Here is a 27,060-nt window from a genome sequence, read left to right on the forward strand (position 1 = left end):
TACAGCTGCCACTTGCGAGTAGCAAACCTTCCCGTTGAATTCTCCAAATCAAGTAATGCTAATTGGACAAAACTGTTAAGATCTGCGTGACAATCACTGCGTTAACTGCAATGTGCCTGAAACATTAATTTTTATGCTGAAAAAGACAGGATTGTACTGAGTGACACTGGCAGTTCAAGGCTGCAGGAGGAAGATGTCTGTATCCCTAAGGAAAGTTTTTTGGTGTACCTCATGGTGCAATCTGGTGCACTCTAAAAGGAAAAAGAGACTCCAGACTCTTAGTCTTCAGGAGTGCTGTGGAGCGTCAGTAGTAAGTCATCTTGGCAGGCATATGTTAACAGCATCCAGGGAGGGGAGAACTTCATCAGAGCAGAGAAATCATTCCAGCCTGACTTTGGTACGACTCCAGCAAGTTGGAAATATCCATAAGGGCTTTGCTCCCATCCCTCCCCAGATCCATCCTGACCTCGTCTCGGGCAAGATATCCAGTTTACACTTTCCTGTACCACTGGTTTGTAACGCTTATTTGGTTTTATACAGTGTTTTGCAATTTTAAAGGTTTGGACATGTATTTGCCCAGCAAAAGGCTGCCTCAGTTACAGCAATTACCTTCCCCACCCCGTTAGCGAAACCGGACCTCGTTACTGCCTGGATGCTGTGCTGCAAGCGGGCCACACACAATATGTTTTTAACTAGGGCTGCACCTTTGGATGGATGGCAATCACACTTTGATTTCCTTTCATTTATTTTTAGTGCTTATTAACCAGCTAAACAACAAGGAAGAAAAACACCATGCACAAAGGGTAAAGGCATCTGAATGGAGACGGCTTTGCAAATCCCTTTGGAAGAAGCCAAAGCCATCATTAAATACCGGTCCAACAGATGGGGGGGGATGCCATGGCAGCAGGAGGGGAGGTGGCACAAGCAGGGTGATGAGCCCAGCAGCCCCATCACCCGGCCTTGCACGACACCTCGCAGCCCAGGAGGCAGAAGCCTTGCCTGCCATAGCCAAACACCCAGCCAGCGTCGGGATGTTGTGCTGATTTTGGGCTAACCCTGGACTGCCACTTGCCCCGTGTCATGAGCCGGGCACTCAGCCCAGGACCCCGGAGATGTGCACACGGCCAGTGACAAGGTGAAGGCAGGATGGGGGGGGTACCAGCTACTGCACCAGGGGCATGGGGGGCATCAGCTCCAGCGGGGGAGGCAACCCAGGCCACTCATCTGTCTCCAGCTGGGCACAGAGGGGTGGTCAGGCCAGGGGTCCTGGGCGCAGGAGCCCACCAGCACCCGAGGACACCAGGCCCCCCACCTGGCTCTGGGCAGTTCAGATGCAAAATGCACAGCCGGCCAGGCCCTGCCACGTTCACGTGGCTCCAATTACAAAAGTTGTCAAAGATAAAAAAAGAAAATAATAAAAACCTCTGTAGGCAATTACGGTTGCCCAGAGGCTGTAACGAGGGCACACTGGCTGCATCTGCAGACTCTTCGCCGCAGTTCACTGCTGGGACGAGCATTTGCTGTAGCAGCCGGGGGACTCGCGACGGCAATCACATAAATCACAGAGAAGTGATCCGAGACTGCAGCGGATCAAAAGCATTGGCTGACAAAATCTCCGCTGAAATCAGACGTGTTTATTGGTTCAGTTCACCATGGTAATTAATTACCTAGCACGTATCTAATTAACCAGAGCTTTCATCTACCATTCCCAGGGGCCAATGGCGAATGCCAGATTCTGTCCCTCCAGCCGCTGCCTAAAATATCTTCCTGGGCGACATCTCACAGCCTGTCAGGACAGGCAGCAGGACCAGTATCTCCAGTCTTCTCCAGCTCTTGAAGCACAGGACACTTGTGTGCATCTATCACAAATGGCCTCTGTTAAAGGCAAGACGAACCCGGGACGCACCGAGGCAGAGGCCCAGCGGCCGCAGCCTGGCCAGGCGTCCCACAGAGTGGCCTCCACGCTGCCCCCTGGTCTGAGCTGCAGGCAGGGGCCATGGGGGCTCCCCCAGGCCCCTCCAGCACCCCGAGGCACACCCCCCGACCCTCCGCGGGCTCCGAGGCCCTGGGGACAGCAGGCAGCCACACGTGCCCCCCGGAGCCGTGCCAGGGCCTGTCGCACGTGGGGACGGTCACCAAGTGCTGCGGTGGCACCCACCGCTGACATCGGGCACTCAGGCGTGGGGGCTGTGGCGCAGTCCCCAGTGTCTCAGGAGGGGTCCAAGAAGTGGCCCCGCATGGGGCACGGCGGCACCAGAGGCTGAGGGAGCCCAGGGATGGGCTGTGCTGCGGACCAGCCAGGGAAGGGAAGCCATCAGCCCTTGGCCATCAGTGGGGCAGGCCGGCTGCTGGCACCCTGACCACAGATGGTCCTGAAGGGCTGCCGGGCTGAGACAGAGCCGGGTGCGGGCAGTGAGAACGAAAATCATTGTCTGGACACTGCTGAGAATAAAATCCACCTCTCCAGGCCTCTCCAGGAGCCGTTCCTGAAGGGCAGTAGCCCATCACCATACCCAGGCACCTCAGTGGTGGCCAGCAGCACTGCCTTCTGGGCAGCTTGGCCAGTGAGAGAAACAAGTCCGTCCCAAGTCACTATTGTGTTAAGAGTTAAGAGCCGTGTTAAGAGCCATGAGGGTGAAGATGGGGACTAGTGGGAATGGGCACATCCTTCTGTTGCCACTTACCTTTTGAGTGGTTCTTGCTGTAATCTTCTGAGCCGCCCGGGAAGGCCCATGTTGGTTCAAGGCGTAAAAGGCGTCCCAGCCTCCGGCCACACCACGCGGCTTCCAGCCCTGGCGCCCGCCCGGGGCTGCCACAGCCACCCCTCCGCAGAGCCCACCAGGTTCACGGGCTCTTTCTGTGGGCACCTGAGACAACCGCAGGGTGGTTGCAAATTTGCACCAAACGGGGCCGTGGAGAGGCAGGGTCTGGGGCCGTGGAGAGGCAGGGTCTGAAGCCATCGGCCAGGGCAGGAGCACCGTTTGGGTCCCCACTGCCAACTCCGACAAACCCTTGGCACAAAGCCGGAGCTGGACAGGCAAGCAACAAGCACGTGTGCCTGCCACACGCCCTCGGCCACCCTGCCGGCCAGAGGGCAAGCAGGTCAGTGGCCCCAGCCCGCGTGAGCCACGGTGGATGGTGACACACCTGCAAAAACAGCCAATCTGGGGAGAACCGCGGCGCGGCCCCAGGAAGCTCTGGCACCCGATGGGGCAGAGGGGAGCGGGCGGAGGGGACCGGCCACTGTTGATCTTGGGAGCCGCACAAAGCCAGAGGGTATTTAACCCCCTGCAGAGCCCCCTAAAACCTCTTCTGAGCTCCGAAACCCAACAGCTGAGGAAACAGCGGGCTGTTTTCCTTACCTTTTCTGCAGAGTATCGCTTTCAGCTGACTCTGGTAGAGCCGATATGACTGAAACAACAGGTTACGCCGGGTGAGTAACACGGGAGGGTTTGAATTTGTTTTAATAGGACAAGAAAAATGTTCTCTGGGTTTTGTTTAAGCCTTATTTATAAAATTGACCTGTATTGTTACTCAGTTGCTTTCCATCTATTAAAGCACATGGAAAGGAAGGCAAACTGGCCTCCCGCTGTCTGCAGAACCTGAATTTAATTTGTACTTGCACTGCTGGGCAGTTATTTGGGACAATATAAATATAAAATCCCGATTTGCTAAGAGCATAATAATCTGTCACATACAAAATAGCACAGTACATTACCCACTAGGTATTTCTGGCAGAATTATATGAAAGAAAGAGCTAACGTTGCCACTGACAAAATTGATGATAAATATTGAGAAACATTTTTTGCCAAATAACGCAGACATAGTAACAGAGATGTCAAAGAGGTTACGTATGGACGTGAGGAGGAGGACAGCTCGTGTGACAGCAGGGCTCTGACAGCAAGGCAGCCATCCTGGACACCACGCAGAGCTGGCTTGTCCCCGTCCCTCCCCTGACACGGGGCCGTGCGTGCCCCTCGCGGGGCTCCCAGGCCACCCCGCGCCCCGTCCTGCCCCGTCCCCACTCCCGCAGCACTGCCCGGTGCCCCTGACCCATCCGCACCCTCGTGTCTCCCTGCAGCAGTGGGCTCGTCCACGTCAAAAACCCATACCTGGACTCGATGGAGGAGGACGTTCTGTATCACTTGGACTTGGGAACGAAGACGCACAACCTGCCGGCAATGTTTGGGGACATAAAGGTAAACAGCAGGCGCAAAGACGAGGCAGCAGCCCCCAGCCCCAAAGGGCTCTCCAGCCCCTCATCCCACAGCTCTGCCAGCCCACGCTGGGCCCCGCTGCTGCGGATGCCCCCGCCGGGAACGGGGTCCGGATGCTCAGCAAAGGGACTCAGCGACCCAGGGCAGCCCGGGCAGGGAGGTCGTCCGTCCTTGCTTGTTTCGGGCAGAAATCCCAATAGAAAATGATCCTTTTAAAAACTGTAATTCTGTAAAACTTGATTCTATACTGGCCCCCGTGCTGGAGGACAGACGGAGGAAGCATTTGTCCAAAGCATCTGATCATCATCTACTGGAGACATGGGAAAGAGGATGTTGTATTTTTGGCTGAGACCTGCTGCCAAACCCAGCCTGTCACGACTGCATCCTCTTCCATTTTGAACCGGAGCGTTTCCCAGCGGCACGGGGGAAGAGCCGCAGTGCCCCAGGGCCAGGGGGCTCGAGCAGCCCGGCACAGCCCTGCCACGCACCGGCTCCCGCTCCCCCCATGCCGCTGGCAGCCGCATCAGCAGCGCTGCTCTTGTAGACGCATGCTGGCCCCCTCCTACACTCAGGGAGCATTTTTTCCTTTAATATGTAAAATTTGTCCTTTTTCCTCCCTGACTTTATGGCCTCTGTGTCATGAGCAGTGCTCACTAATTGCAATTGGCACTGTTGATAGAATAAATTAAACAACGGGCTACTCTAACATCTGTTTTTTCTTTGCTGTCAGGAGGAATACTAACAGCTTGAATTTGCTGAATGTATTACAGTGAAATTATTTTAGATTTTCTCAGCCTGGGACTGATACCCGAGTAAGTGCAGCTGTCTGGACTGAGCGTACTCACAACCCTAAAAGGAGTAACAGCTTGGATTTAATGTTAACTCCTGTTTTTGAGACCCTTAATTGTTCTGATGTCCCTTGACTGCCTGCGAGGAAGCAGCATCCCGCTGTGCTGATGTGTCCGGTGCAGCCCTCCGCTGCCACATCAAGACTGAATCTTGGTACCTATTTCAGCTAAAAAGGACCAACACATTTGCATTTTACATGCAGTTTGTCTGCGTTGGCGGCAGCCCGAACAGGATGAGGGCATTTGCCCAGTTCATGCACAAGGAGCTGGGACTGGTGGGCGATGGGGAGGACCTGGCAGACATCTGCGCGGGGACGGACCGGTACGCCATGTACCGGGCTGGGCCGGTGCTCTCCATCAGCGTAAGTACCGCACTGCACTGCGCCGCACGCGTTTCCCACCCCGAGCACTCATGGCAGCCACGGGGCTGCTGCTGCCGGCGTGGTCCTGCCGTGGGGTCCCTGTCTGCCCCAGCGGGAGGGAGGGCGGCCAGCAACGACCGCTCGCTCCCACACCTACGCCTCCCACAACACCCACCAGCAGATTTTTTCCCCTCTTTTCAATTTTCAGCCATTGCCGCCAGCGCAGCCTTTCAGCCACGGTAAAGCTTCTTCTGTCTGAATGATAATTCTTGGCACCCTACATGTTCAGTTTAAAAAGCATCGTATTAAAAATGAACATGCACGTATTTTGCTCAGCTCAGCAGTCTGGCAATTTGAGAAAGGAAGACCACTTCCACCATGCATGAACTGTGAAATATCGCTGGAAGTATTACATTGACATGAGCTCTAAAGTAAAAACCTTGCTTTATTATTAATTATTCTTTAAGAGCGGCAGCATGTTTGGCACTGCACAAAGGAAAAAGCAAATACAGGCTCTGCAGGTGAGTGCTCATACCCCAAGGCTTGGTCCTGCCGCCGTTTCCTCAGGCACAAGATCCATCTTAAATCTGACTCAGAGGAGACAGCGTCACTCACACCACAGAGCTCACGTTTGGTCCCGCGGACAAAACTAAACCAAACCTGACCAATGGAAAAGCCTGAGGAAATCAATCTGACGGGATCCAAGGGGGAAAAAACCACAATTTCTGCTCCTCCCCGGTCTGGCAGCAGCGGGGACACAGCTAGAAGAAAAGCCGCCGCTGAGCTCCGGGCCATGCACCAGTTTCGCACCAACGCAGGAGCCATCGACCCACAGGCTGGTCCCTGCGAGGGGATGCAGGGCAGAGCACACAGCGAGCCTCCCCCAAAACGCCTGATGCGGAGCAGCTGCCAACATCGCATTTTTGCAAGTTGCTTAGAAACACAAATGAACTCAAACATACCAGAGGCAGGAACACAGTTTCCTGCTTTGAATATTTACAATGAGAATAAATTTTTTAGGCATTGGCAAATAAGTCAGGCTGATGTTCCAGAATAACATGCAAAATGTTTTCATATTTAAAACATGATACAAGCCTAATAGACCATCAGTCTCACGGCCAAATGAAAAGAGACAAAGTAACAGGAAAACTGACTGCATATGTTAAATTAACTGTGCTTCTTTACATATGCTTCCTTCAGGTTTTTGAACACAATAGCAGAAACAAAAAAAACGTGAGGCATTTTTCATAGGGAAAAAAGGAACCCCACACCATCAAATGCCTTTTGTTTTCAAAGGTGAAGCCCAGGAAAGGACGGCAGTTGAGCAACGGAGCAGAAAACTGAGACGGTGACGTGAGGCAGCGCTGGGAGGAAGCAGAGGCAGCCTCGACAGCCCGAGATTGGCAAAAGACCTGCCGGCCCAGAGGAGCGGCAGCGGAGACGGGGCAGCGGCACCAGGTGCCGTGGCAGGGGACGGGGAGGGGCCGGTGCCAGCGGAGGGGAGAGCCTGCAGGCAGCCAGGCAGGGCTGGGACAGAGGGACAGCAGGGTGTGCCATGCGAGCAGGACAGGTGGCCTGCAAGATGCAAGGCTTCATGCGGCAAATGCCTGACCCCGAAACCGGTCCTTACTGAGGGGCACGAACCCATCCGTCGTCCTTTGCGCCCAGCGACGCGGGCGGAGGTGCTCCGGTGTGGGGCGAGGATGGGCTGGGGGTGCCCAGAGAAGCAGAGACTTGGGTTGTCCTCACTGACACTCACCACTCCAAGAGTACGAGCAGGACTCGACAAAGGATGGAAGTCAGCACGTGGCCTGAGGATGGGCAACACCAGGGGAAGGTCTTGGAGCATTCGGCTGTCAGGATGCATTTGTGGAGAGACCTTTCTTGAAGGAGACACACCATCTGCACACCCGATGTACTGGTCCACAGGGATGAACACCAGCTCTATTGACAAGAGCCTTAAAAGCACCAAGCGGAGAAGACGATTAGAGGCTCTTCCCGGACAGGCTACAAAGACCCTGAGATGTCTCTGCCCCCTCAAAAATCACTGTTGGCCTCATCAGTGGAAAGAGGCCACAGCGTAACCCTGAGCCCGTTGCAGTCGTGTACCTGCCACCTGCCGCAGCATCAATGACGTTTTTCTGTTCTCTCCTCCCAACAGCACGGGATGGGAATCCCTTCCATTTCCATCATGCTTCACGAACTGATCAAACTGCTGCACCATGCAAAATGCCGAGACGTTACTATTATACGCATCGGTACTTCTGGAGGCTTAGGTAAGCTATCCATGGTCTTTCTACTGAGTAAAAAAGCTATTAATAAAAAAAGTTCTCGTTCTCGGCAATAGCTCATGTAATTATGAACCTTATCATTTTGTCAGGTCCCCAAATATCAAACGGCATGTTTTCGTTTGGGTTAAAACCCAGCAAACTTCTAGCAACTGGTTTATCAGAGTGCACGTTTTCATAATGAACAAAGGCCTTGAATTCACAACAATTGGGTGTCACTTGTCAAACAGAAAACACTTGACTGGAAGTCACTCTCATGCTTTGAGATCCTCCCGGCTGTCCCCGTGCCCATAGTCCTCCGTGCTGGTGGGGCCCGTGGCCGGGGCAGGGGTGCTGCTCACGCCTGCACAAGCTGGTGGTGGGGCATGATCTCTGCAAGACAGAAGCAATTAAAACACCGTCACTCAGCACATTCCCACAGTCACTCATCGCGTGCTGATTCTGTACATTTTACTTGTACGTCTGCGCTGCTGCACGAATTTAAATTATTCTCTCACATCTGTTTTACTCACTAAAAAGAACAACCTCACAGTCACACATACATCTATAGAGACCTTCCTGTCATGCTGAAGTTTTGCATCAGGTCACAAGTGTTATGAGCTTTGGCTTAGCCTCAGCCTTCATTTTCACAGGGATTGAGGCCGGGTCTGTTGTGATCACGGACATGGCGGTGGACTCCTCCTTCAAGCCACGGTTCGAGCAGGTGGTGCTGGATGACGTGGTGGTGCGGAGCACTGAGCTGGACACGGACCTCACGGAGGAACTACTTGCCTGCAGCAAGGAGATCCCCGACTTTCCCACCCTCATTGGCCACACCATGTGCACCTATGACTTCTACGAAGGTAAAACCATCTTTGACTGTCCTTCGTCCCCTCAAACATAATGCCAAGTCTTTACATTCTTATGTAGACAAAACTACCCAGGCTAGCAAAGCCTAAGGGCCGCAGGAGCAGACCCACCCGCTACGTTAGAGCCTGTCCCACGGTCAGAGCAGGGTACCTTCAGAACATGCAATGCCAATTTCAGCACTTTGCTGGGGCGAGGCCTCCTCTGCCAATTGGTCTCTTTCACATCTGACAGTTAAATTTTGTCATGTCACCTGCAAGGCCAGCGCTGCCATAGCTGATGGTGGATCAAGAGTGAAGATCCACCCAGCAGTGGGTGCTCCTTGGGACACCGCAGGTGCCCATGGACCTCTGCTGCCCCCCGGTCCAGCAGTTACACGGGAGCCACGTGCGGTCACAGACCCTCCGAAAGCAGGAGGCCAGTGGCCTGACCCTGGCAAAGAAAACCTCCCCTTGGCCACAGTCCTGCAGCAAGCCCAGCAGATGGGTTACGCCGAGTTGTTTCCTACAACAAGATTGTAACTTCAGAACTACCAAACCCTAGAAAAATGTCAGGAAGCGTGTGACATTTATGTAAACAAAGTTGGGTTACTCTGGAACCGTTTCCTTTGCAAAATTAAATGCTGATTGCAGAGTAGATGAAATGTAATAAATGAAGAATTAATAATCTGAGGACTATTTATAAACCTTTGGATCTGCTTGCAAATGTGACCATCTGTGTATTGCTCAAGGCCATGTTTTATTTAAACAAAAAGCCACTTGAGAGGATTAGCAGTAGGAACAGCAATAAAACAAAGCGCTCTGCCCAGGTCAGCACAGCCGCAGGTACACGTTCTGCTTGCACAAAGGCCTCCACATGGCCTGCGAGAGCAGTAGTGGCATCGGGCACGGGTCCACTCAGTGGACCCAGGAGTGGCTGCAGCACGGCCAACGCCACCCCTGGAGCCAGAGGAGGAGGTCGGGATGGGTGCCTGTGCCTGGCTGCACCGAGCACGGCCTCGGGTCCCAGAGCGGGAGTAGGAGGGAGCAGCAGCGCCGGTGGCAGTGCCACGGAACCCAGCTCCATGGCCGGCGCCAGTGCCACCCGAGCCGGGAGCAGCTCCAGCTGTCTGCCATCCACGGCAGCCCCTTAAGAACAATCAAACCCGAATTAAAGGGGTTTTCCCTCTCCCCAATTTTCCCATTCTGCACAGCTTGCTATGCACCTCTTCCACAGTAATTTAGCACTTTTTTGATTTAACCTGGCAGACCTTCGCAGGCGATGTACGCCATGGAGCTCAGAGGAGCTGCGATGTCTTGCCCCTGCAGAGTGCAATACGCCCCCTGCACTTAACTCATCGGCCTACCTGTCCTTTTTACAAGTGTTAAAACCCACGTAATTTTCTCCTCTATACACGGACATAGCGCACTGGGTTTAAACACTAAGGTTAATACGAATTAAGTAACTATTCAAAGGAAAACTTAATTGGCTTTGGACAAAATGTAGGCACTGCTGGACTTGCCGTTTGAAACTACACCCTGTTCACCGTGACTGCAAACCCTCGCAGGGCCAGCAGTGATGCTTCTCTGCTTCCTTTCAAGGTCAGGGGAGATTAGACGGAGCGTTGTGCTCTTTTTCCAGTGAAAAAAAGTTAGAGTATTTAAAAAGAGCTTATGACGCCGGCGTAAGGAACATTGAAATGGAGTCCACGGCGTTCGCTGCCCTGTGCGGGCTGTGCGGCCTGAAAGGTGAGTCCTCCCTCACCCCTGCGCTCAACCCAACCCGACGGTTTGCTTTGGTGTGAGATTCAGACAACCTGAAGCGTTCCTAATGCACTAAGGTGTTCCTAAAGTGCACTAAAACAAAGTTTGTGGCTCAATAAAAACCAAGTTTGCTTTAAAAGGCCTGAGCGCATGTTGGACAAAACAAAACTTAATCACCCCTCATCCCTCTCGTCCCTCATCAGCTTTATCCCAAGTCCTGGCCGTTCGGCTGCAGCTGCCTTGCCCCGTTTTGCTGGAAAAGCAGCGGGGCGAGCGGCGCTTTGGCCCCCAGGGTCCCCGGGGAGGGCAGTGGGAGCAGGGCCCCCTCCCTCCCCACACGGCAGCGTTTTAAGGCGGCGGGTGCCTGTGTCACGCACGAGGTAACCAGCGCTCTCGTCCTCCTGCAGCTGCCGTCGTCTGTGTGACGCTCCTGGACCGGCTGGAGGGGGACCAGATCCGTGTGCCCCGCGAGGTGCTGGGGGAGTACCAGCAGCGGCCCCAGCGCCTGGTCGCCGCCTTCATCCGGAAGCGCCTGGGGATGAAGCGAAAGGCGCTTCTCTCCACCCACTGATGGGCGACGCAGCACAAGCAATGGGGTGCCGGGTCCCAGCCGGCGCAGAGCGGGTCTGCAGGACCTGCCGTGCCGGCATACCGCCTGCTCATGCCGGCACACCGCGGCCCCCGCTTCTGGGAAATGGGAAAGGCAGAGTGGGCCATGACGCACTCCCGGGGGCCAGTGCCCTCCACAGGTAGCCGGATCCAGCGAACGCAGCCGTGCAGGAGCTGTGGACCCCCAATACGGGTTGAACTGCACCAACACACCTGCACACCCACGGAGAGCTCCAGCCAAAATTTGCACATGGATCAGGACTGTGTCACCGAACAGCACGCTCCTCGCTCTCGTCTTCACTGGTCGCAAAGGACTGAACCGTTAGGGTGGCTCCTGTCCACGGCGATCCTCTAGGAAGGAGATCCCTTTGCATTTGGCATAAAGCCAAAACCTAAGTAAATGACATGCAACATTAATCCACATTTGTGGCTATTATTGTTACTCATCGCTGCTACGAAGGTTGTTCAGCTTTCATTCATACAATATCTAAAGATCCGTCAAAAACTGAGGCGCCCCAGCGTGTGTGAACACAAGAGGTCGGTGTGCGGGACCCCACCTTGCAGCTTCGCCCCCAGCACACACGGGGACCCCCGAGAGGGAAGGGGATGGGGAGCACACCTTACTGGTACAACCTTGGCCCGACTCCAGGTACCCCCTAGGGACCACACCTTTCACAGTCATCTGCTAATCAACACCCACCAGCAATCCAGAAAATCACCGTCAAGTGTCTCCAACAAGCTGTCGGAGACTGAACCGTGCCTGGGTTGAGCGGAGGGGTTTTTCCACGGAGGGTCACCTACAGCCTGAAGAATTTCACACTGAAATCCCTTCGAGTTCTTAAGGTTCACTAACCAGCTTGCTTCCAAATGAATTTTGTCACCTTTGGAACAATAACTTAAAGGATCTAAAAGTTCTTGTAAAAAAAATTTTAACATATCAAAAAACATGGGAGAGGATCTTAAGATATTAACAATATTAAGATCACAAAACACGTGAGCCTAAAGATAGTTACAGAGATGCTGAGGGCCATCCCCGAGGCACTCGTTCTCCAGTCAACACGTTAAAATCTGCTTCGCCAGCAACCCCAGGGCCCTTCTAGTCCCGGAAATATTTCTACACTCAGGTACAGCTCAATTTGCCTCCCAAATGCGGGGCTTCTCTTGGTGTCCCTCCTGTCCCCTGCTGCCCATTGTCCCACCGCCTCCTCCCACCCGCAGAGATTGGTTTCTGGGCTGCGGGGCCAGCGGTGGAGCGGGGCCGTGCGGGTGCTGGGACTCTACTTCCATGGTCCCCCCGAGCCACTCCAACTTGCCAGCACTTTGATCTGGGATACATTGTGTGCTGCCATGAAAAAGCAAACTCTACTTTTTACAAGAAAAGGAGATTCGTTCCTAGTTTCCATTCCCAGATTGCAGGTTTTAGGCTCAAATATTAATCTGTCGGGGAAGGAGTCCCAGGACAGGAGCCAGCGTCCTCCCAGAACGGACACAAATCACTGCAGCCACCTAACATGCCATCTAACCTACCATTCACACTCCCTTCTGCTAAGTCCAAAGTCCACTTAAGAAACTTCTATACTAATAGCACCACGTACCTTCAGTTCTTTGTGAAAATCATTTAAAACCACCCTAGAAAAAGAAATACGATACTTGAACATGTAGCCTAATTTCAGAGGTGAGGTTTGCTCTGCTGTAGCTTACAGAAACACAGTCCTGGTCTTGACCTTGCAGGAGATCGTGAACTCTCTGTTTTCTAGAACATTGCCCAGTGAACAGACTCTTCTTTTCCTTATTTTGCTTTTAGCTGAATGATTATGTTGTTAAATGGTTTTTATGCTGCACGTTCTAAGTTTGACACTCTTCAAGGGTTTCGGATGAGTCAGTAGTTTAAAGAGCTCGGAACACGTGTCCTTGGTGAGCTCCTTCTCAAAATCTTGACCATTAGTGCAAAGCCCCCTCTGTTTTCAGAGGGGTCAGACCCTGCATTGCAATCACTTACGTTTTTCTTTTTCTATAAATACACGCATAAATGTGCATATAACCTTATACGCGCGTAAGTTGGCACAAACTTCAGTTGTTTTGCAACAGCTGGATACTGCACTAACTGATCTTGCGCCAGGTGGATACTTGACTTTCAGGCACCATTTAACATTTAAGCCACTTTTCTGACTACCAAAATTCACAGGTAAGTAATGTATCTTGAACCCAAATAACTTAATTTTCATTAAGAGGCTTTTCCCAGGCTTTAAAAAAATCAGAGTGTTAGTCAGACTGTACACGCTTCATACGTTGGCATAAAGGATAGCCGAGTTCTGAGCTGTTACCCTTACCGAGCCAGAAACAACAGAGTGGGGATGCAAGAGATGCTGGCTGAGAAGTCTATTTTCCACTAACATCTTCTAAATTACTATTTTTATGTGCAAGTAATTTCATACACCTTTATATAAAAAGAACTTGCAAAATTTCATTTTTAAAGAAAGTGTAAAAAGCATTTATCATGTAAACCAATGTCCTTATAAGCATCTCCATTTCCTGAAGGGTTTTGATCATCTCTTGTGAAAGTCGCTCTAAAAATCCTCATTCTGGCCTCACCGTGTCAGTGACAAGCCCCGGTTCCTGGTTGCAGTGAGCTGGCACAGGTGTACGCGTGCTTCTACGCCGTCTGTTCCCTGAGAAACAAAAGATGTGAAGACAAGACACTGCCTAAAATCAGCGTCCTTTATTTTAAAAGCAACTGACTGCTTCATTTAAAAGTTCTTTTTTCATAAATGTCTTGATACGCATAAAAGATGAAGAAACAACTATAATCTGCAAAGATTTTGCACCACCGAAATTATCTTGTAGATCTGCTTTTAAAGGCAAGAAAAAAAATAAAATCAACTGCCTTAAGTTTGGGATCTTCCGTTTCTGGGAAGCGGTCTAGAAGCCAACCTGGTCTCCAAAAGAGAAGAAAAGCAATGCTGCTCTCCCCTGCGGGAACATCCACCGAGTTGTGAAGCTGGCCAAGTCTGTTTGAAAAATATTGAGTTACCCCAAACGAGATACCAAAATAAAATGCACAAACACACACAGAATCGTAATTTTAGCACAAACATGCAAAAGCTAAATCCAGAAGACCGCCAGCTCCCACGGCTTTTGCGCAGTCTCTGTAGCATTTCTCCCCCCATTAAAATACCTTAGCTTCAACACTCAGATTGCGTCACTCCTGTTCCTAAACGTCTGCCGCACCAGCTCTTCCCCGGACCCTCTGGCGCCCTTCTTAGCGTCCCCGTCTGTTCTGACTTTGCACCCCCGAACGCCCAGGCCAGAGCACTCCCCCTCCCAGGCGCTCAGAGCGCCCCGCTCAGATCAGCCTTGCGCTGCGAGGTTTTGCCAACGTCAGTGTCAGTCTGAGGTGAGAACACTGAACGCGGCTTGTCTCTGACGGCAAAACACGTGGTGCAGCCGCTGAAGACGCGCGAGCAGAGTGCCCGCGGTCGGTGCCGGCCAAGGCCGGGGCACGGAGTGACAGCAGCAAAACCTCTCGGCGTCCGCTGGACCCGCAGCCTGGGCTCGGCGGGCGCAGGCGGACGGGACCCCCACCGCCCTCGTGCTCAGTGTCTGGCATCGGCAGGGAGGAATTCCTGTCTGTTTCACAAGGCATCGTAGGTATGGCATCCATTAACTCCTATGAGCCATTACAGCATTATGCTAATGAAGTTCACATAATTATCTAGATACACAGGTATGGATGTTCAGATCTTTCTGATATTCATCATCCTTAGAAATTTTTGGTTAAACTGCTAATTGTAACTTGCATTTTATACTCATCTTACGTAAGGCTTGGAAACATAATCAGTTACAAAATGAAATGGCATCAATTTCCTTTTCATTTAATAGAATCATATTCAGTAGTTTCAGCTCCAAAATAAAAATCCCAGATCTGAAATGTTATTTTTAATTTATACTGAAAGACTAATCTGCAATATGAAATTGCATGACTGGATTGCAGTAAACATGATGCAGTAAATTGGTTTCTAAATATAGACAAAGGTTAAGTTTCTTCTTATAGTAATCAAGGAATAATAGAAACATTCATGATAATGAAGATTTTATAACTAAAAGAATCAAATTCTCAAGCAACCTGCGGGACGTATTCACGTATCGGAACATAATCTAAAGCGACTGTTCTGCAAAGCGATTTTGGATTTATGCTGCCCATTAAAAAACAGAGCTCCCACGCAGATGCCACGCATCAGACGGGGCTGTAGTGCCTGTAGGAGACGGCCCGGCACAGGCGTCCTCTCTCCCAGTGAAAGGGACACGGGGAATGACACTACAGCAGCCTACACCCACCGAACCTCTCGAACCCTCGCCAAGGCAGGCGTAAAACGGCGTCACGCTGCAGGAGGACGGCGCGACCGTTGTTGGAATGATCGCACACGCTGAGAACTAAGTAGTTCTATGGCACAGCCTAAGGGAAGTTTATTCAAAGTTTCCGCATTACAGACAATCCCCCCGAAGCTTCTCTCCTCCTGATACGAGAGGCACTCTACATTTTAAAAGCCGTAGATTCCATATCTCTTCTTGGAACCTTCAGTGGAGGAATTTTTGGTAAAATCTCTTTTGCATAAAGCGTTTTGTGAAGTCCAGCTTCTCGAAGAGCTAGCTCAACACGAAGTCTAGGGTCAGAAATGATCTGTTAAAATAAATGACAGCAATGATAAATGGAAATAAAACAATACTTTCCTCACATAGGCAGTGTATCTTACAGGTTATCTGTGGATGTATATGTTTTAAAAGTTTTGAAAGACAGTCAGAAAATTATGGTCATAAAATAAAGCTTTCAAAAGCAGACAAACTCTACAGTGAAAAAGCCTGATCTCACTGCACACATCTTGATATTACCATTTTTAATATTAATGATCACAAACGATTTCAACAAAGAGCCCTGGTTGTCACTCCTCAGCAAAACTCAAGGGGCAGATGAGAAACCGAGTGACTTTGGATTCAGCCTGCTCGCTGAAGAGCTGGACTTCTCTGACGTTCCCCACCAATACAGCCCCGCGCTCAGCACCAGACTTTTAATCCCCTCCTGTTTGTTTCTACGGAATCCGACTGCTTCAAACGCGTTTATGACTTTTCTCCCAGCTACGCAGTCTCACAGTGGCTACATGGCAGTACCGCTTCCATTTTAACATACGAAACAACAACGAGTGCCCAGGGAAATTACTTCTAAAATTTGTCCAAAGGTTATTTGACAGAATTCATAAGCCTCTTTCAAATCTTTTTTCCGTGGGCCGCAGCGGGGCCCACAAGTGAGAGACACGTTGCCTTCAGTCTAGCATCGCCCGCCACAGTGCCCAGAGCCGCCGGGCAGACCAACGCCATCCGCACCCGCGGCGGCTCGGGGATGGAGCACGCCAAGATGCTCAGCAGGAATCGCTGCTGCAGCCCGAGCAGTACTGGACCTGGCTGCAGTCCGAATGGGGAGAATATTCTGAGAATTCAGGTATCGATCCCAAATACACGTCCAGAGCATTTTTAAGATAAGGCTTTTCAGAACCTTGTACATCGGTCAGATTTGGGTAAATTTTAATAGCCAAACAAAAACTACCTCTCTCGTACCACGTCTCCGTTACCAAACTGGGAAGCTTTAAAAATGTCTTAAAATGGGAAGTGCTGGACAAGCTTAATTATAGACATTGTCAAATTTCAGCTTAGTGCTGAGAGAAAGCTTTTATGCCGTAGAATTATATCATAGCACTTCTCTTTCTGTAAACATAATTTTCAAATTCCAGAGTGGGAATAATTTCAAACGCATGGACCGAGCAGATGGAGAACAGTAAGGGAATCAAAAAATCCTCCCCTACGTTGCTTAATTCCATTTGAAACCGAGCTAGCACCGTCCTCAGCGATCCCAGTGACCTCAAAACAGAAGCGCAGTTACTTCAGTTTCCTGCTTCCTTTACACCTCACCGGTTTCCTCTCCTTTAGTCCTTGCATATCACATCCCAACCGATCTCCAGTCCAGCAATAGTGTAAAGACAGTCAAGACACTAATTTTCAGCTTGTGAAGAGTTTTGATCCTGTGCACAATCTCCCAAGAAACAAGAACGCCCCATAGTCGAGTTACCTGTGACACAGCTCTTTGGAATACAGCCGGGGGAATGTTTATGCTGAGTCAATTCACTTCAGATATTTAGCCCAACACAAACTGGAGCGGGTGAAAAGGAGGCACTCGTTTAAATAAATGCATAAAAATGTGGAAGGAGAGAGTTTTGAAATGAAAAAGCAGCAAACAGATCGGTCAAAATGCCCAGCAAACGCAGGAACAGCCCAACGGCCCCTTTACACCCGTATCCTCTCCCAGCGGCGGCAGCGGGAGATGCTGTTCAGGGAGCGCCCAGGGGCACAGACGGGCCTCTGTGCTCCGGCTCTCGCGCTGCTCCAGCGCCTATGTTGGGTCAGAGATTTCCCCACCTATTACTCCTAATGTTTTTATTTTTACACGCATTATATTCTATATTCTACTGTTAACATTGCTACTTAGGCTGTATTATTGATGCTATCATATATGGCTATCGAGATACACGTGCATACGCTGACCTATACAGTATGATCCCAGACACCTACCTGCTGCTCGCTGTATGTATGCAACTTAAACAGTGGCTTCTGAAGATCCAACTCTTCGTTGGTGCCAATGCCCACCCGAGCTCTAGATGCCGCCGTATCAGCCACTACTCTAGCTGGGTCTAGTTTTGCAACAACGGCAACCTAAAATACACGATATGAAAATAACAATTACTCTTATCTGCATACACCTAAGGTGAGAAAAGGTTGCTTTCAATAACCCACGCCCTTGGAGAACTTGATCATTTACCTGATTTAAAAATTTCACAAGTTGTCTTAAACCACCTTGTATCCACGTATAAAAGTTGTAAAGCTTAAAACTTGAATCCAGAGTAAACCCACTCTGACAGAGAATAATAATTGGGGAGATTTTTTTTCATGTTTCCCCATGGGGACAATTTACTTGGCTGGACGTAATGCAGCACCGTGCACGCCCAGAACTGCTGTAAAGTGGAGAATCGCCTGCTGCGTGGGCAGCTTAACACAGAATAACCTGCATAGCGTGAGTGCCAATTGCCACTCCTCGAAAACCTAAACTTGAGACTTGACGGCATTTCTGGGAAGAGGGAGCTTACGTTGCCGCCTCACCACAGTCCTGGTAGGAAATAAGCTCGAGGCTCCCAGACACCAGCTCTTCCCGAATACCTGCGCTCCGATCTGTGCACGGTGACCCGGCTGCGGTCCCGCTGTGCAGGAGACCTCAGCTCCGCAGGGATGCTACGAGAGAAGCCACCGCATCCCCCACTTTGACACTCAAAACCAGTAACCAAAAGCAACCCGCAGACTCATAATTTAGCAATACCCACATTCCTGGAAGTCCAAACTTTCTTCTTTTTCTTCTGATGGAAACAAAGGTGTTCAGAGCAGTAGTTCACAATTTTTACCGAGCCATGGACAATCCCATTGGGTGATATGCCACAAATAACGTAATTCTTTGGTTTTTTTTTCTTAATTGTGTCTGTTTTAACTGTTTAATTTCCTGTGGCTCCATCAGTATCAAAGATTCTGTCAGACAGTATATTGTGCAAGAGTCAAGTTCGGGGTCTACAGATTTAAGATCCTTTTTTCATTGCTTATTTTCTTTGGGTTAAAATATTCAGATATGGGCTAATACTACCTTGGAAAATACAGAAAGATGCATGAGCAAAATAATAAGAGTCAGGACACCATCTGAATGGTTAAAACCAGAAAAAATATTTTAAATTGTGTATGATAAATTTTTTTTCCCATCTCTTTAATAAAATATCATCTTTGTATTTACAGGCTGTCAAAATAAACAGACTGGATGGCTTTACTGAAGATATTTTTTTTCCACATACAAGCAAGGGGCATATTTTACGAAGCAGTGCTTCGTCCGTGTGAAACAGAGAATAACCGTTGGTTAGAAACACGTAATGCAGTGGGAACTCTACCGTCCCCGCCAAAGGCGTTCTAGAGCACTTCGTCCTTTGGTCACTCAGAAGAGATCACCAGATCGTGACTCAACCAGCCTCTTGTACAATCTGACACAAAAGACAATGCAATTCAACCAGTAACTTAGAAAAGACATCATAGAGTTATTACTAAAAATGCACTGACAACCTAAAATAACACCATTAATACTGCAAAATATTTTATTGAATCAGATTATTAAAAATAAAGTACTATTGACTGGAAATAAGCCCGAGTTCAACATTGAAAAAATGACTGAAGTAACAGACCGATGATCCCTAAGGTTTACTTATTCCTGTTATGCTCAGCCCTCCCTACAGAAGATGGCTTGGAGTATTTGAACTCTGTTATATTTTTCTTTCTTCTTGACTTTGTACAGCCAAATACTGGAGTGAAAGCACTTATACGGCCACAAACAGTCCACGAGGGACTGCGGAGGAATTTCCCCGGCATGCACACCGTACTGGGATGGTTAATCCCGAAGCCAAAGGACGTGCTGAAGGTGAGGTCAAGGCTGCGTCAAATCCCAGATCTTTAACCCTGGGCAGTCCCGGGGAGAAAGCTGCTGCAGTAGTGCTCTTCAAATCATCCAAAATCAAAAGGGTTTGAAGATGCACCTTTTCTCCCTCCCTTATTTTCCTTTGGCTGCACATTTAGGCTGCAGTCCCTGGAGCGTAGAGAACATGAACTCCAGTTTTTTCCTTTTAATCTTTGGAGGAAAAAACCAAGGGGATTCGATATAAAAATATAAATTAAAGTGGAATTACTTCTTCAAAAGTCAGCAGTAGGAAAAAAAACCCAAACGAACAAAAAACCAAACACTACATTTACTATGACAATCATTAGTAAGCATTTTCTGGGATGTCCTTTTTAAAATTACATGCAAAAGTTTAACAAAGAGTTAAATCTCTCTCTAAAGAAAATTCATCCGAGGTCTGTAAGTTAAATTACATAAATCTTGCCTAAGACTCAAGGTAGACCCCAAGATTATATAAAAAATAAAGACAAAAAAAAAAAAACAAACAAAGAAAAAGAGAAATCACAGCCAACCCAGAAAAAATAGTATCTATTTTCAGATATCAACAGCTTCTACAGTGCAATTTAACATCATAATGTTCCTGTTGTCGGAGTTACAAAGCACACAGGATTTATAACATGACAGAATTACTGTTAGAGCCAGACCGAAAGTGCGTTTTAACTTTGCCATTTATTTGCTTTTTATAGATTGTTCTTCTTATCTCTCACGTGCTACGACAGTGTGTGTTGGTACCGCTGCTGCATATGAAAATACTGGACACAGGAAACAAACCCACCTGTTGTCGGAGCGCTTCAAGGCATTTCTCCTTTTCCTCTTCTTCACGTGCTTCTTGTAGGGCCAGTTCCTTTTTCTCCAGCAACCGTTTTTCTAGCAATGCTTGTCTAAACTTTACCCTGCAAAACAGCACACACGCGAATGGAAAAAACATCGGTCAGGTGTAATTTTAAATTTCTGTTATTTCAGTTCAAAAACTAGTCTGATGTTTTCTATATCCACCTAATAATAATAATACAGTGGTTCACCAAAACACCCAAAAAATGCAAAAAATACTTTTTTCGTTTGAATGTGTTACTTTTGTTGGACTTTTTTGGGTCGTAGTTTTTGGAGAAGAGAGGTTTGTGGAGTTGTATTTTTTTATTTGTTTTTGGCCTTTGTTTTGGGTTTCTTTAAACAACTTGGCTAACCTTTCAGATTTCATTTCTAGAATGCAGATTTTCTCCAGCATGCTTTATATAGCCCTGCTACTCTCTTTTTCCCTATTTTCTTTGCCAAGAAGAAATGTTCTCCGACATCTGTGTATGGCAGAACTCTTTCCTGTAATCCTTTCCATTAAAAGAAACACATCACTCTCAATGTTGTTACTGGAAGAAGCAAGAAAACTTGAGAATTACAGCCTTCTTCAAGAAAAAACTACAGATTAGCCCAAATAATCCTGAAAATTTACCTACGGCATTATTTTTGCGGGTCAACTTTTAGCAACAGTTTTTCACAGCCCTGACAGCACTACCCTGACTGTATTTCCTGATAACCCCCCGTCCACTGCCAAACTCCGTTTCTTAGGAAGCCGTGGGGTATTCTCCAGTATGTCGCTTACAGTCCTTATGGAGGAGTTGCCATTGCCATGCTTTGCAGTCAGAGAATTATCCTTCTTTTGCCCTTCAAATTTTAACTTGCTTTCAGAGAAATGGAGAAGAAAGAGCTGCTTCAGCTACCGTAAAGCATGTATTTTTATTTTCTTACTCTTGAAATTTTAGTAAGCTCCAAGGAGTATATTACTTGTGCTATACACTGCAAAAACCAGAACTAAATGTACAGTGATGTTGGTAGCTAGAAAAGACCATTGCATCAATAACCCCATAACAATTAACAGCACAAACAGATTTGTCCCAAGAGAGCGGCCCAAAGCTGCCTGAGGTTCCCCCAGGGAGGCTTTCGCGTTCTTGCTGTTGCCGCTGCATTTTAGGCAGGTGAATGCTGACAGCAGTCATCTTCAGAGGTAATTTTGTTGCAAGGAGAAAGCCTAATCTGATTTTTACATGAAGAAAATGCAATTAAAAGCAGATATTCATATTTTTCTGAAAAAAATGACAAAGGTTATATTATATTGAAAACCTTTCACTCTGCTTGTGCTGACTGCTACGGCACATGTTCTAACACACTCCAGGTTATCAAACAGGAAATCCCGCACCCTGGGAACTCGTGCCAGTTACCAAGAAGGAAAACCGAGGGGCGCGTCCGCCGGCCTCCTTTCAAATGCCTCGTCTCTACTGCAGCAGTTTTCCTGTTCATGGGAACGCCGGGCACTGCTAAATGGAAACGCGTTAGGACATTTCCGTACCCGGTTAGAATTGGTGTAAGGGGCTGCAAGCGACTGCCAGAGTCGCTGACAGGCAGCGCAGGGACTTGGCGTCTGGATGCAGCATTTGTTGCTCCTAAGAGGCAGATTCCCGTTTTCATGACTGCGTTATCCCAAGGAGATGGGGAGACCAAGGCCAGTATTAACAAAGATTAAGTTTCGTTGTCAGAGGGCCATGGCAGAGCTATGAAATCTACACCCAGGGCAGGCAGAGAACCTTGTAAATACATATTCAACCATACGTTGTGTTCCTAATTTGGAACATTCTTCCAATACCTTTTATACTTAGCTTTAAATGTGTACTTGAGCTTTGATTTTACCGTGTCCACATCCAAATAAAGTTGTTAATTCTCTTTCACTCTATTATACTTAGCAATATTTTAGCTATTATTTCTTCAAAGTAAACTCAATTTTATAGAAAAGCTTAAAATTAAAATGCCTTAATACACAATTTTACTTTAAGTACCACAGTAAGTAACAATTTTAATAAATCACCAGCTGAAAAATGAGCTTAGCTGATTAGTTTCAGTGAAGCTACCTTTTTGAAGTATTGTGGGTACGTACTTATGTAATTTTTGATAAGCATAATTTCATTAAAACTCTGCTTTCAGACGCTGTCTCATAAATATTCAATAGGAAAAAATGCACTACTATGTTTGTTATGAAAACTCTAACAGAACTTTAAAAAATTGGGTTATAATAGAGATAGGTTTTTTTCCCTATATCAAAACTTATCCTGTCAACTGTTGTCAGTTGAATACATCTCATATACCCATCAGGAAGCATTATGCAGTGGCTCAGAAGCTCTGCTTGCGCTTCCAGCCGTGACAGGCTGCGTCAATGCGCAGAGTCACCGAGGCACAAGGCAGCTGGGAGAGAAAGTGTTTTACACGCTAATTTGTCAGATAAAATTCTTGCACAGAGCAACCCTTTCTCCCGGCCCTGCCCGTGCGTTCGGGGCCCGGCGCAGCAGCAGCTGCAGCTGTGGGGATAAAACGCTCGCAACGCCTCCCACTCGCTGCCTCGCAGGACAACGGGGCCGGGCAACCTATCCCTCACAGCCAGCGAGTGAAAATATTTGCACAACTTCATGCCGATTTAATTCTCATTAATTTGCAACATTAATACAAAAGCTGTTCCTGGGGTGGGATGGGGGAATATTCTTGTAGAAGGTGTCACGTCTATTCTATCCATTCCATCCCTAAAGGCCCCGATGCAGGACCTGACTGAAATTCACTGCACAGGTTAAAAAAGGAAGCGCACTGTGAGCAGCAGACAAACATCTCCCTCTTGGATGCTCATTCTTGAAGCACAGTAAGACTGAAATGCAGTTTGTAGTTCTTGAATACCACATTAAAAGAGAGCTTATAATTCCGTGTCCTGAAGACACAGGCACGTAGACCTAACTTAAGACACTGGGAACAGCTGAATGCGTGATCCTACGTTCACCTAAAGGACCGGATGCCGCAGATGTATGTCCATGCCACACCTCGACTCTCGGTGGGACACATGCAGACGTACCTTGCCAGCACTAACTGCGTGCCCCCGAAGCAGTCCCGGCAGCTGCCCCAGTCTCACGGGGTTAAGTCCTGCTGCACGCCAGTAAGGGGAACACACACCACTTCTCTAGTACCTGCTGTGGTTCTGGAGCATTTCTCTCTCTGGAGCTGTCATCTACTAAACCTTGGATTTATATTAAAAAAAGGATGAGAACTTACTGCTTTCCCCTTCAAATGTGGCCAGCCCAGACGTTTTATGATACAAACCAGTAACCAGAGCTCTTGTCCAGACAGTTTCAGTCTCAGGTTCTTAGGCTGAAGGAGTCCAAATCTGCATTTTCTGCATTATCAGCAATCATCACATCCATGGAGAATATACAATAGTCTAGGTAAGGGCACCTCCACCCCTGTTTTAATAGCTGGACCACTATCCACAAACAATACAAAATACATGGGAATAGAAGAAAGCAAAAGCAGTACGATTTTCGCGTACTTGTCAGGGCATTTGACAGGATCTGGGCAGATCTAGGTTCTTACTGCAGCCCCCATGACTTTTTAAAATGAAAATGCTGTTTTACAAATTTCGTATGAAATGACTGTTGGATAAAAAATTCATACAGAATAGATATTGTGCTTTAAGCAGAAATCACGGCACAATCCCCTTCCCCTCTCCCATGTTTCTGAATGCTGAGAGCATTGCTTTTTAGGATTTTGTGTTGAACACTACTCTCGCCATCTTTTACTTGATCAGCATCTATGGGAGCTCACATAACCGAAACCCAGGGGTGTTGAGGCAAGCGCTAGGTATCCAGCAGATGGATATCCAGCTGGATATAACTGTGGGTATCCAACAGTTCTAAGACACGCACGCAACATAAATCTGCAGCCACCTAGGAACTTACAGGCCAAGAAATTAAATGTCCAATCAGTTAAATGTCTCCACTGTCAGACAGTCAGTAAGCAGAGGAGTTGTAGAAAGCAAATTTGGACTTAGTCACTGGAAATTCTACCCCCAGTTTCAGGTGCCTTTAATCCTTTTCCTCGATCTGGTCATAGCTCTGGCTATTCAGCATCTTGCAATTACAAAGTGAGACCTGAATAAACAGAGCACCACAGTGACTCTGTGATAATATTTTTCTTTTTTATAAACCTGATTAATTAATTTTAAATCAATTTCAAAAGGAATTCAGGGTACCAGCAGACCATTTTTTAATATCTTATCGTACCTGTTACAAACTCCATGCGCTATCCAGGCTACATCTTGCACTTAGAATAGACAAGTCAGCTCACAATCCAAAAATCTTTTCCTTTCCCAAAAAAACCTGAAGATGTGCCAGATCAGAACTCTGGTACGGGCCTGTGCCACGTTTCATGATCAGTTCTACAAAGACTCAAAACCAATTCATGTGCTGCAACAGGTAAATCTCGTAAGAACACCATTCGTTCGTACAGGACTGCCGTTCCGCACTGCGAAATCACTGTGCCCGCACGGCCGCCTTCGTTCAGCGCAACATGTTAAAAGCCTTGTACCGTACTTACAGCACTGCAGCAGCTAATAACAGTAACATCTCTCTGCCCTTCTTTGATTAATGCTTCTGAAGGCTTTGAAGATGAAAAGCATTAAGTAATGTCAAAGAATTATTAATCTCCACAAACAGTAAGCATTTATCTTTAAACTGGTTTATTTTGTACAGTACGCCAATTCTGGGAAACATAATGCTAAGCATTTACCCACTTTTGATTCATAATAGCCCGAAGGTGTGATTATTTCCTTCCTGCATTCCTCAATGAACTGTGCCATTTCCTTATATTTTATTCTGCTACGTTTATTAGCATAAGAAAAGAACATCCCCCAGCCGTACGGCACAGTGCAGTACACAGGTTTAAAGAAAAGGCATTTTTTCCTATCAGATCTGCTGAAAACTCAGAAATTCAAGTATGTGTTTTTCTTTTGCTATGAGCTAAATCATTGCAGTATATTTAAGGAAAGCTATAGATATATTTGTAGCATAAGGATACAGACATTTAAATTTAGCTGTCAGCAAGATATCGTAACAGAATAAGATTGAAGTAGTGTTTCCCACAGAATGCTTAAGACCAAGTTTAATATTCTAATGCCAATGGTACTTTAACACTATTTTAATTACATTTCTGGTCCATGCGATTTGGTATCTCCCTCTATGTAAAATAGTAAGCCTGTGATTTGAGAGCAGTTATAACCAGACTACAGACAGTTTTTTTTATGCTCCTCTGTGAAATCAAGTATTTCTTCAAGAGGCCATCAAAGGCCATATTCTGCAACAAGGTCCTGGCCAGGATTCAAATGTTAACAGGCTGAAGTCCTAAATTACATCAAACAGGTGAAGAGCATCCACAACTAGATGCGTGGTTTAAGACCCTCTAAAAGAATAATAAATATCTTTAAGGCTGCTAAGTGCTTAATGTGCTCCTCTTGCCTGCCTCTCAAACAAACCAAACCTGATTATAAATCATTTTGCAAAATGGGAATGTAGAAGGTCTTATCACCCAGCAACAATTAAAAAAATCACAAAGGGAGCTGGTTTTAATGTGCGTACCCTGTCATGATTACAACAGTTGAGTGCTTACAAAGGTCTAAAACTTTGACGGATAAGAATTAATTCAAACTAACAAATAAGTTGCGTCCAAGATACAATCATGATGCAACTTTGGTATATGGACTGGGGTAACTGCCAAATGGGAAGGAAAAAAAAAATAATTACTTATCTCAATGTATTCTAATTTCGAAAGTTGGGAGATCAAAGCAAATTAGATTATAAGAAGTTCCTATTGATAGTATAGGTTTTCACATTTAATTTCTTTTACCGTTCTCTGTCTTTAACTGCTTGTTCAGCCATTAATTTTCTTAATTCCTCCAGACGTTGTAGATCTTTCTCTTCTTGTTCTTGCCACTTCAGCTGTTTCTCAGCCCAGTACTTCTTCAACTAGAGTTTGAACAAATACAGTAAACAAAACAACAATCATTCAAAAGCCAAGGCAGTGAGAACAAATAAAGTAAGGAAAGCATTAAGTTAAAAAGAAAACCAATTTTGATATTTTTAGAACAAAATTTATATTTTAGAACAGTATGTGCTAACTAAAGATGTACTAGGAGAATGAGAGGGTCTGGAGCCCCCCCGACAGAATTTTCAGCTCTGCAAACTGAAGACTACCACTTTCATTTGCTCTTTTGCTTTCCTACTCGGCCATCAAAACCTTCAACTACGCTGCTCAAGTGAGTGAATGTTCCTCGAGTTAACATGCCCCAGGTTAGCTCCAACGCCTGGATCCACACCAGCCCTGTTTGTTTGGCTGTGGGGAGCCCGCTGAGGAAGAGGAAGCAGCATATGAGTGGTCCTCGTGTAAGTATGAAGCTCTTCCAGAGCTGAGTGAGAAAGAAAGGCCTCAAGCAAGACTAGGACACCTGCGCAGGGAAGCTTATCTGGAAAGGTGAGGGGTCTTGGTTGCAAAATGAGAAATTGTGATTTCTCACCACCACACAGTAATACAACTCATATTCCATGGCATCTCCAACAGGTATCATACATTCCATTTTCTGAGGTATCATACGTTCTGTTTTCTGCGTTATACCAGTGCTCTGCTATCCCAACAAGACGCGTTAGGAGGACGTGGTAGACCTACAATGGCCAGCACTCTTGCAATTTCTCTCGGTTGTACTTCTCACTCTTTCATT

At 47.5% G+C, this 27,060-nt stretch overlaps 2 protein-coding genes across 14 annotated transcripts in view; one reads left to right on the plus strand and one right to left on the minus strand.

Annotated features, from left to right (window-relative positions):
* The first annotated feature begins 3,299 nt into the window (after window positions 1-3,299).
* UPP2 (uridine phosphorylase 2) lies at window positions 3,300-11,329 on the plus strand. 5 transcript variants are annotated; one of them, XM_074594426.1, is made up of 7 exons: window positions 3,300-3,433; window positions 4,082-4,199; window positions 5,269-5,427; window positions 7,589-7,703; window positions 8,348-8,557; window positions 10,142-10,288; window positions 10,711-11,329. In XM_074594426.1, the coding sequence occupies exons 1-7, from the start codon at window positions 3,408-3,410 to the stop codon at window positions 10,872-10,874; spliced, it is 939 nt and encodes a 312-aa protein (XP_074450527.1). In that variant the 5' UTR covers window positions 3,300-3,407; the 3' UTR covers window positions 10,875-11,329. The 5 variants fall into 5 exon arrangements, with proteins under 5 accessions (XP_074450527.1, XP_074450530.1, XP_074450529.1 ...); XM_074594428.1 differs by having other exon boundaries at window positions 3,313-3,433; window positions 4,085-4,199; XM_074594430.1 differs by lacking the exon at window positions 3,300-3,433 and adding an exon at window positions 5,636-5,666 and having other exon boundaries at window positions 4,085-4,199.
* CCDC148 (coiled-coil domain containing 148) overlaps window positions 5,853-27,060 on the minus strand; it is an 80,683-nt gene continuing 59,475 nt past the window's right edge. For 5 of the 9 annotated variants that reach the window (XM_074594422.1, XM_074594417.1, XM_074594419.1 and 2 more), the window contains 4 exons: window positions 26,193-26,311; window positions 20,269-20,386; window positions 17,528-17,668; window positions 5,853-8,087 (listed from right to left, as the gene is read on the minus strand). In XM_074594422.1, the coding sequence (XP_074450523.1) occupies window positions 7,938-8,087; window positions 17,528-17,668; window positions 20,269-20,386; window positions 26,193-26,311 (528 nt within the window). In that variant the 3' untranslated portion in view covers window positions 5,853-7,937. Of the gene's footprint in view, window positions 8,088-11,320; window positions 17,109-17,527; window positions 17,669-20,268; window positions 20,387-26,192; window positions 26,312-27,060 lie in introns of those variants that run through there. The other 4 variants (XM_074594424.1, XM_074594425.1, XM_074594420.1 and 1 more) reach the window with 2 other exon arrangements.

This window comes from Larus michahellis, chromosome 7 (assembly GCF_964199755.1).
Source record: "Larus michahellis chromosome 7, bLarMic1.1, whole genome shotgun sequence".
NCBI lineage: Eukaryota > Metazoa > Chordata > Aves > Charadriiformes > Laridae > Larus > Larus michahellis.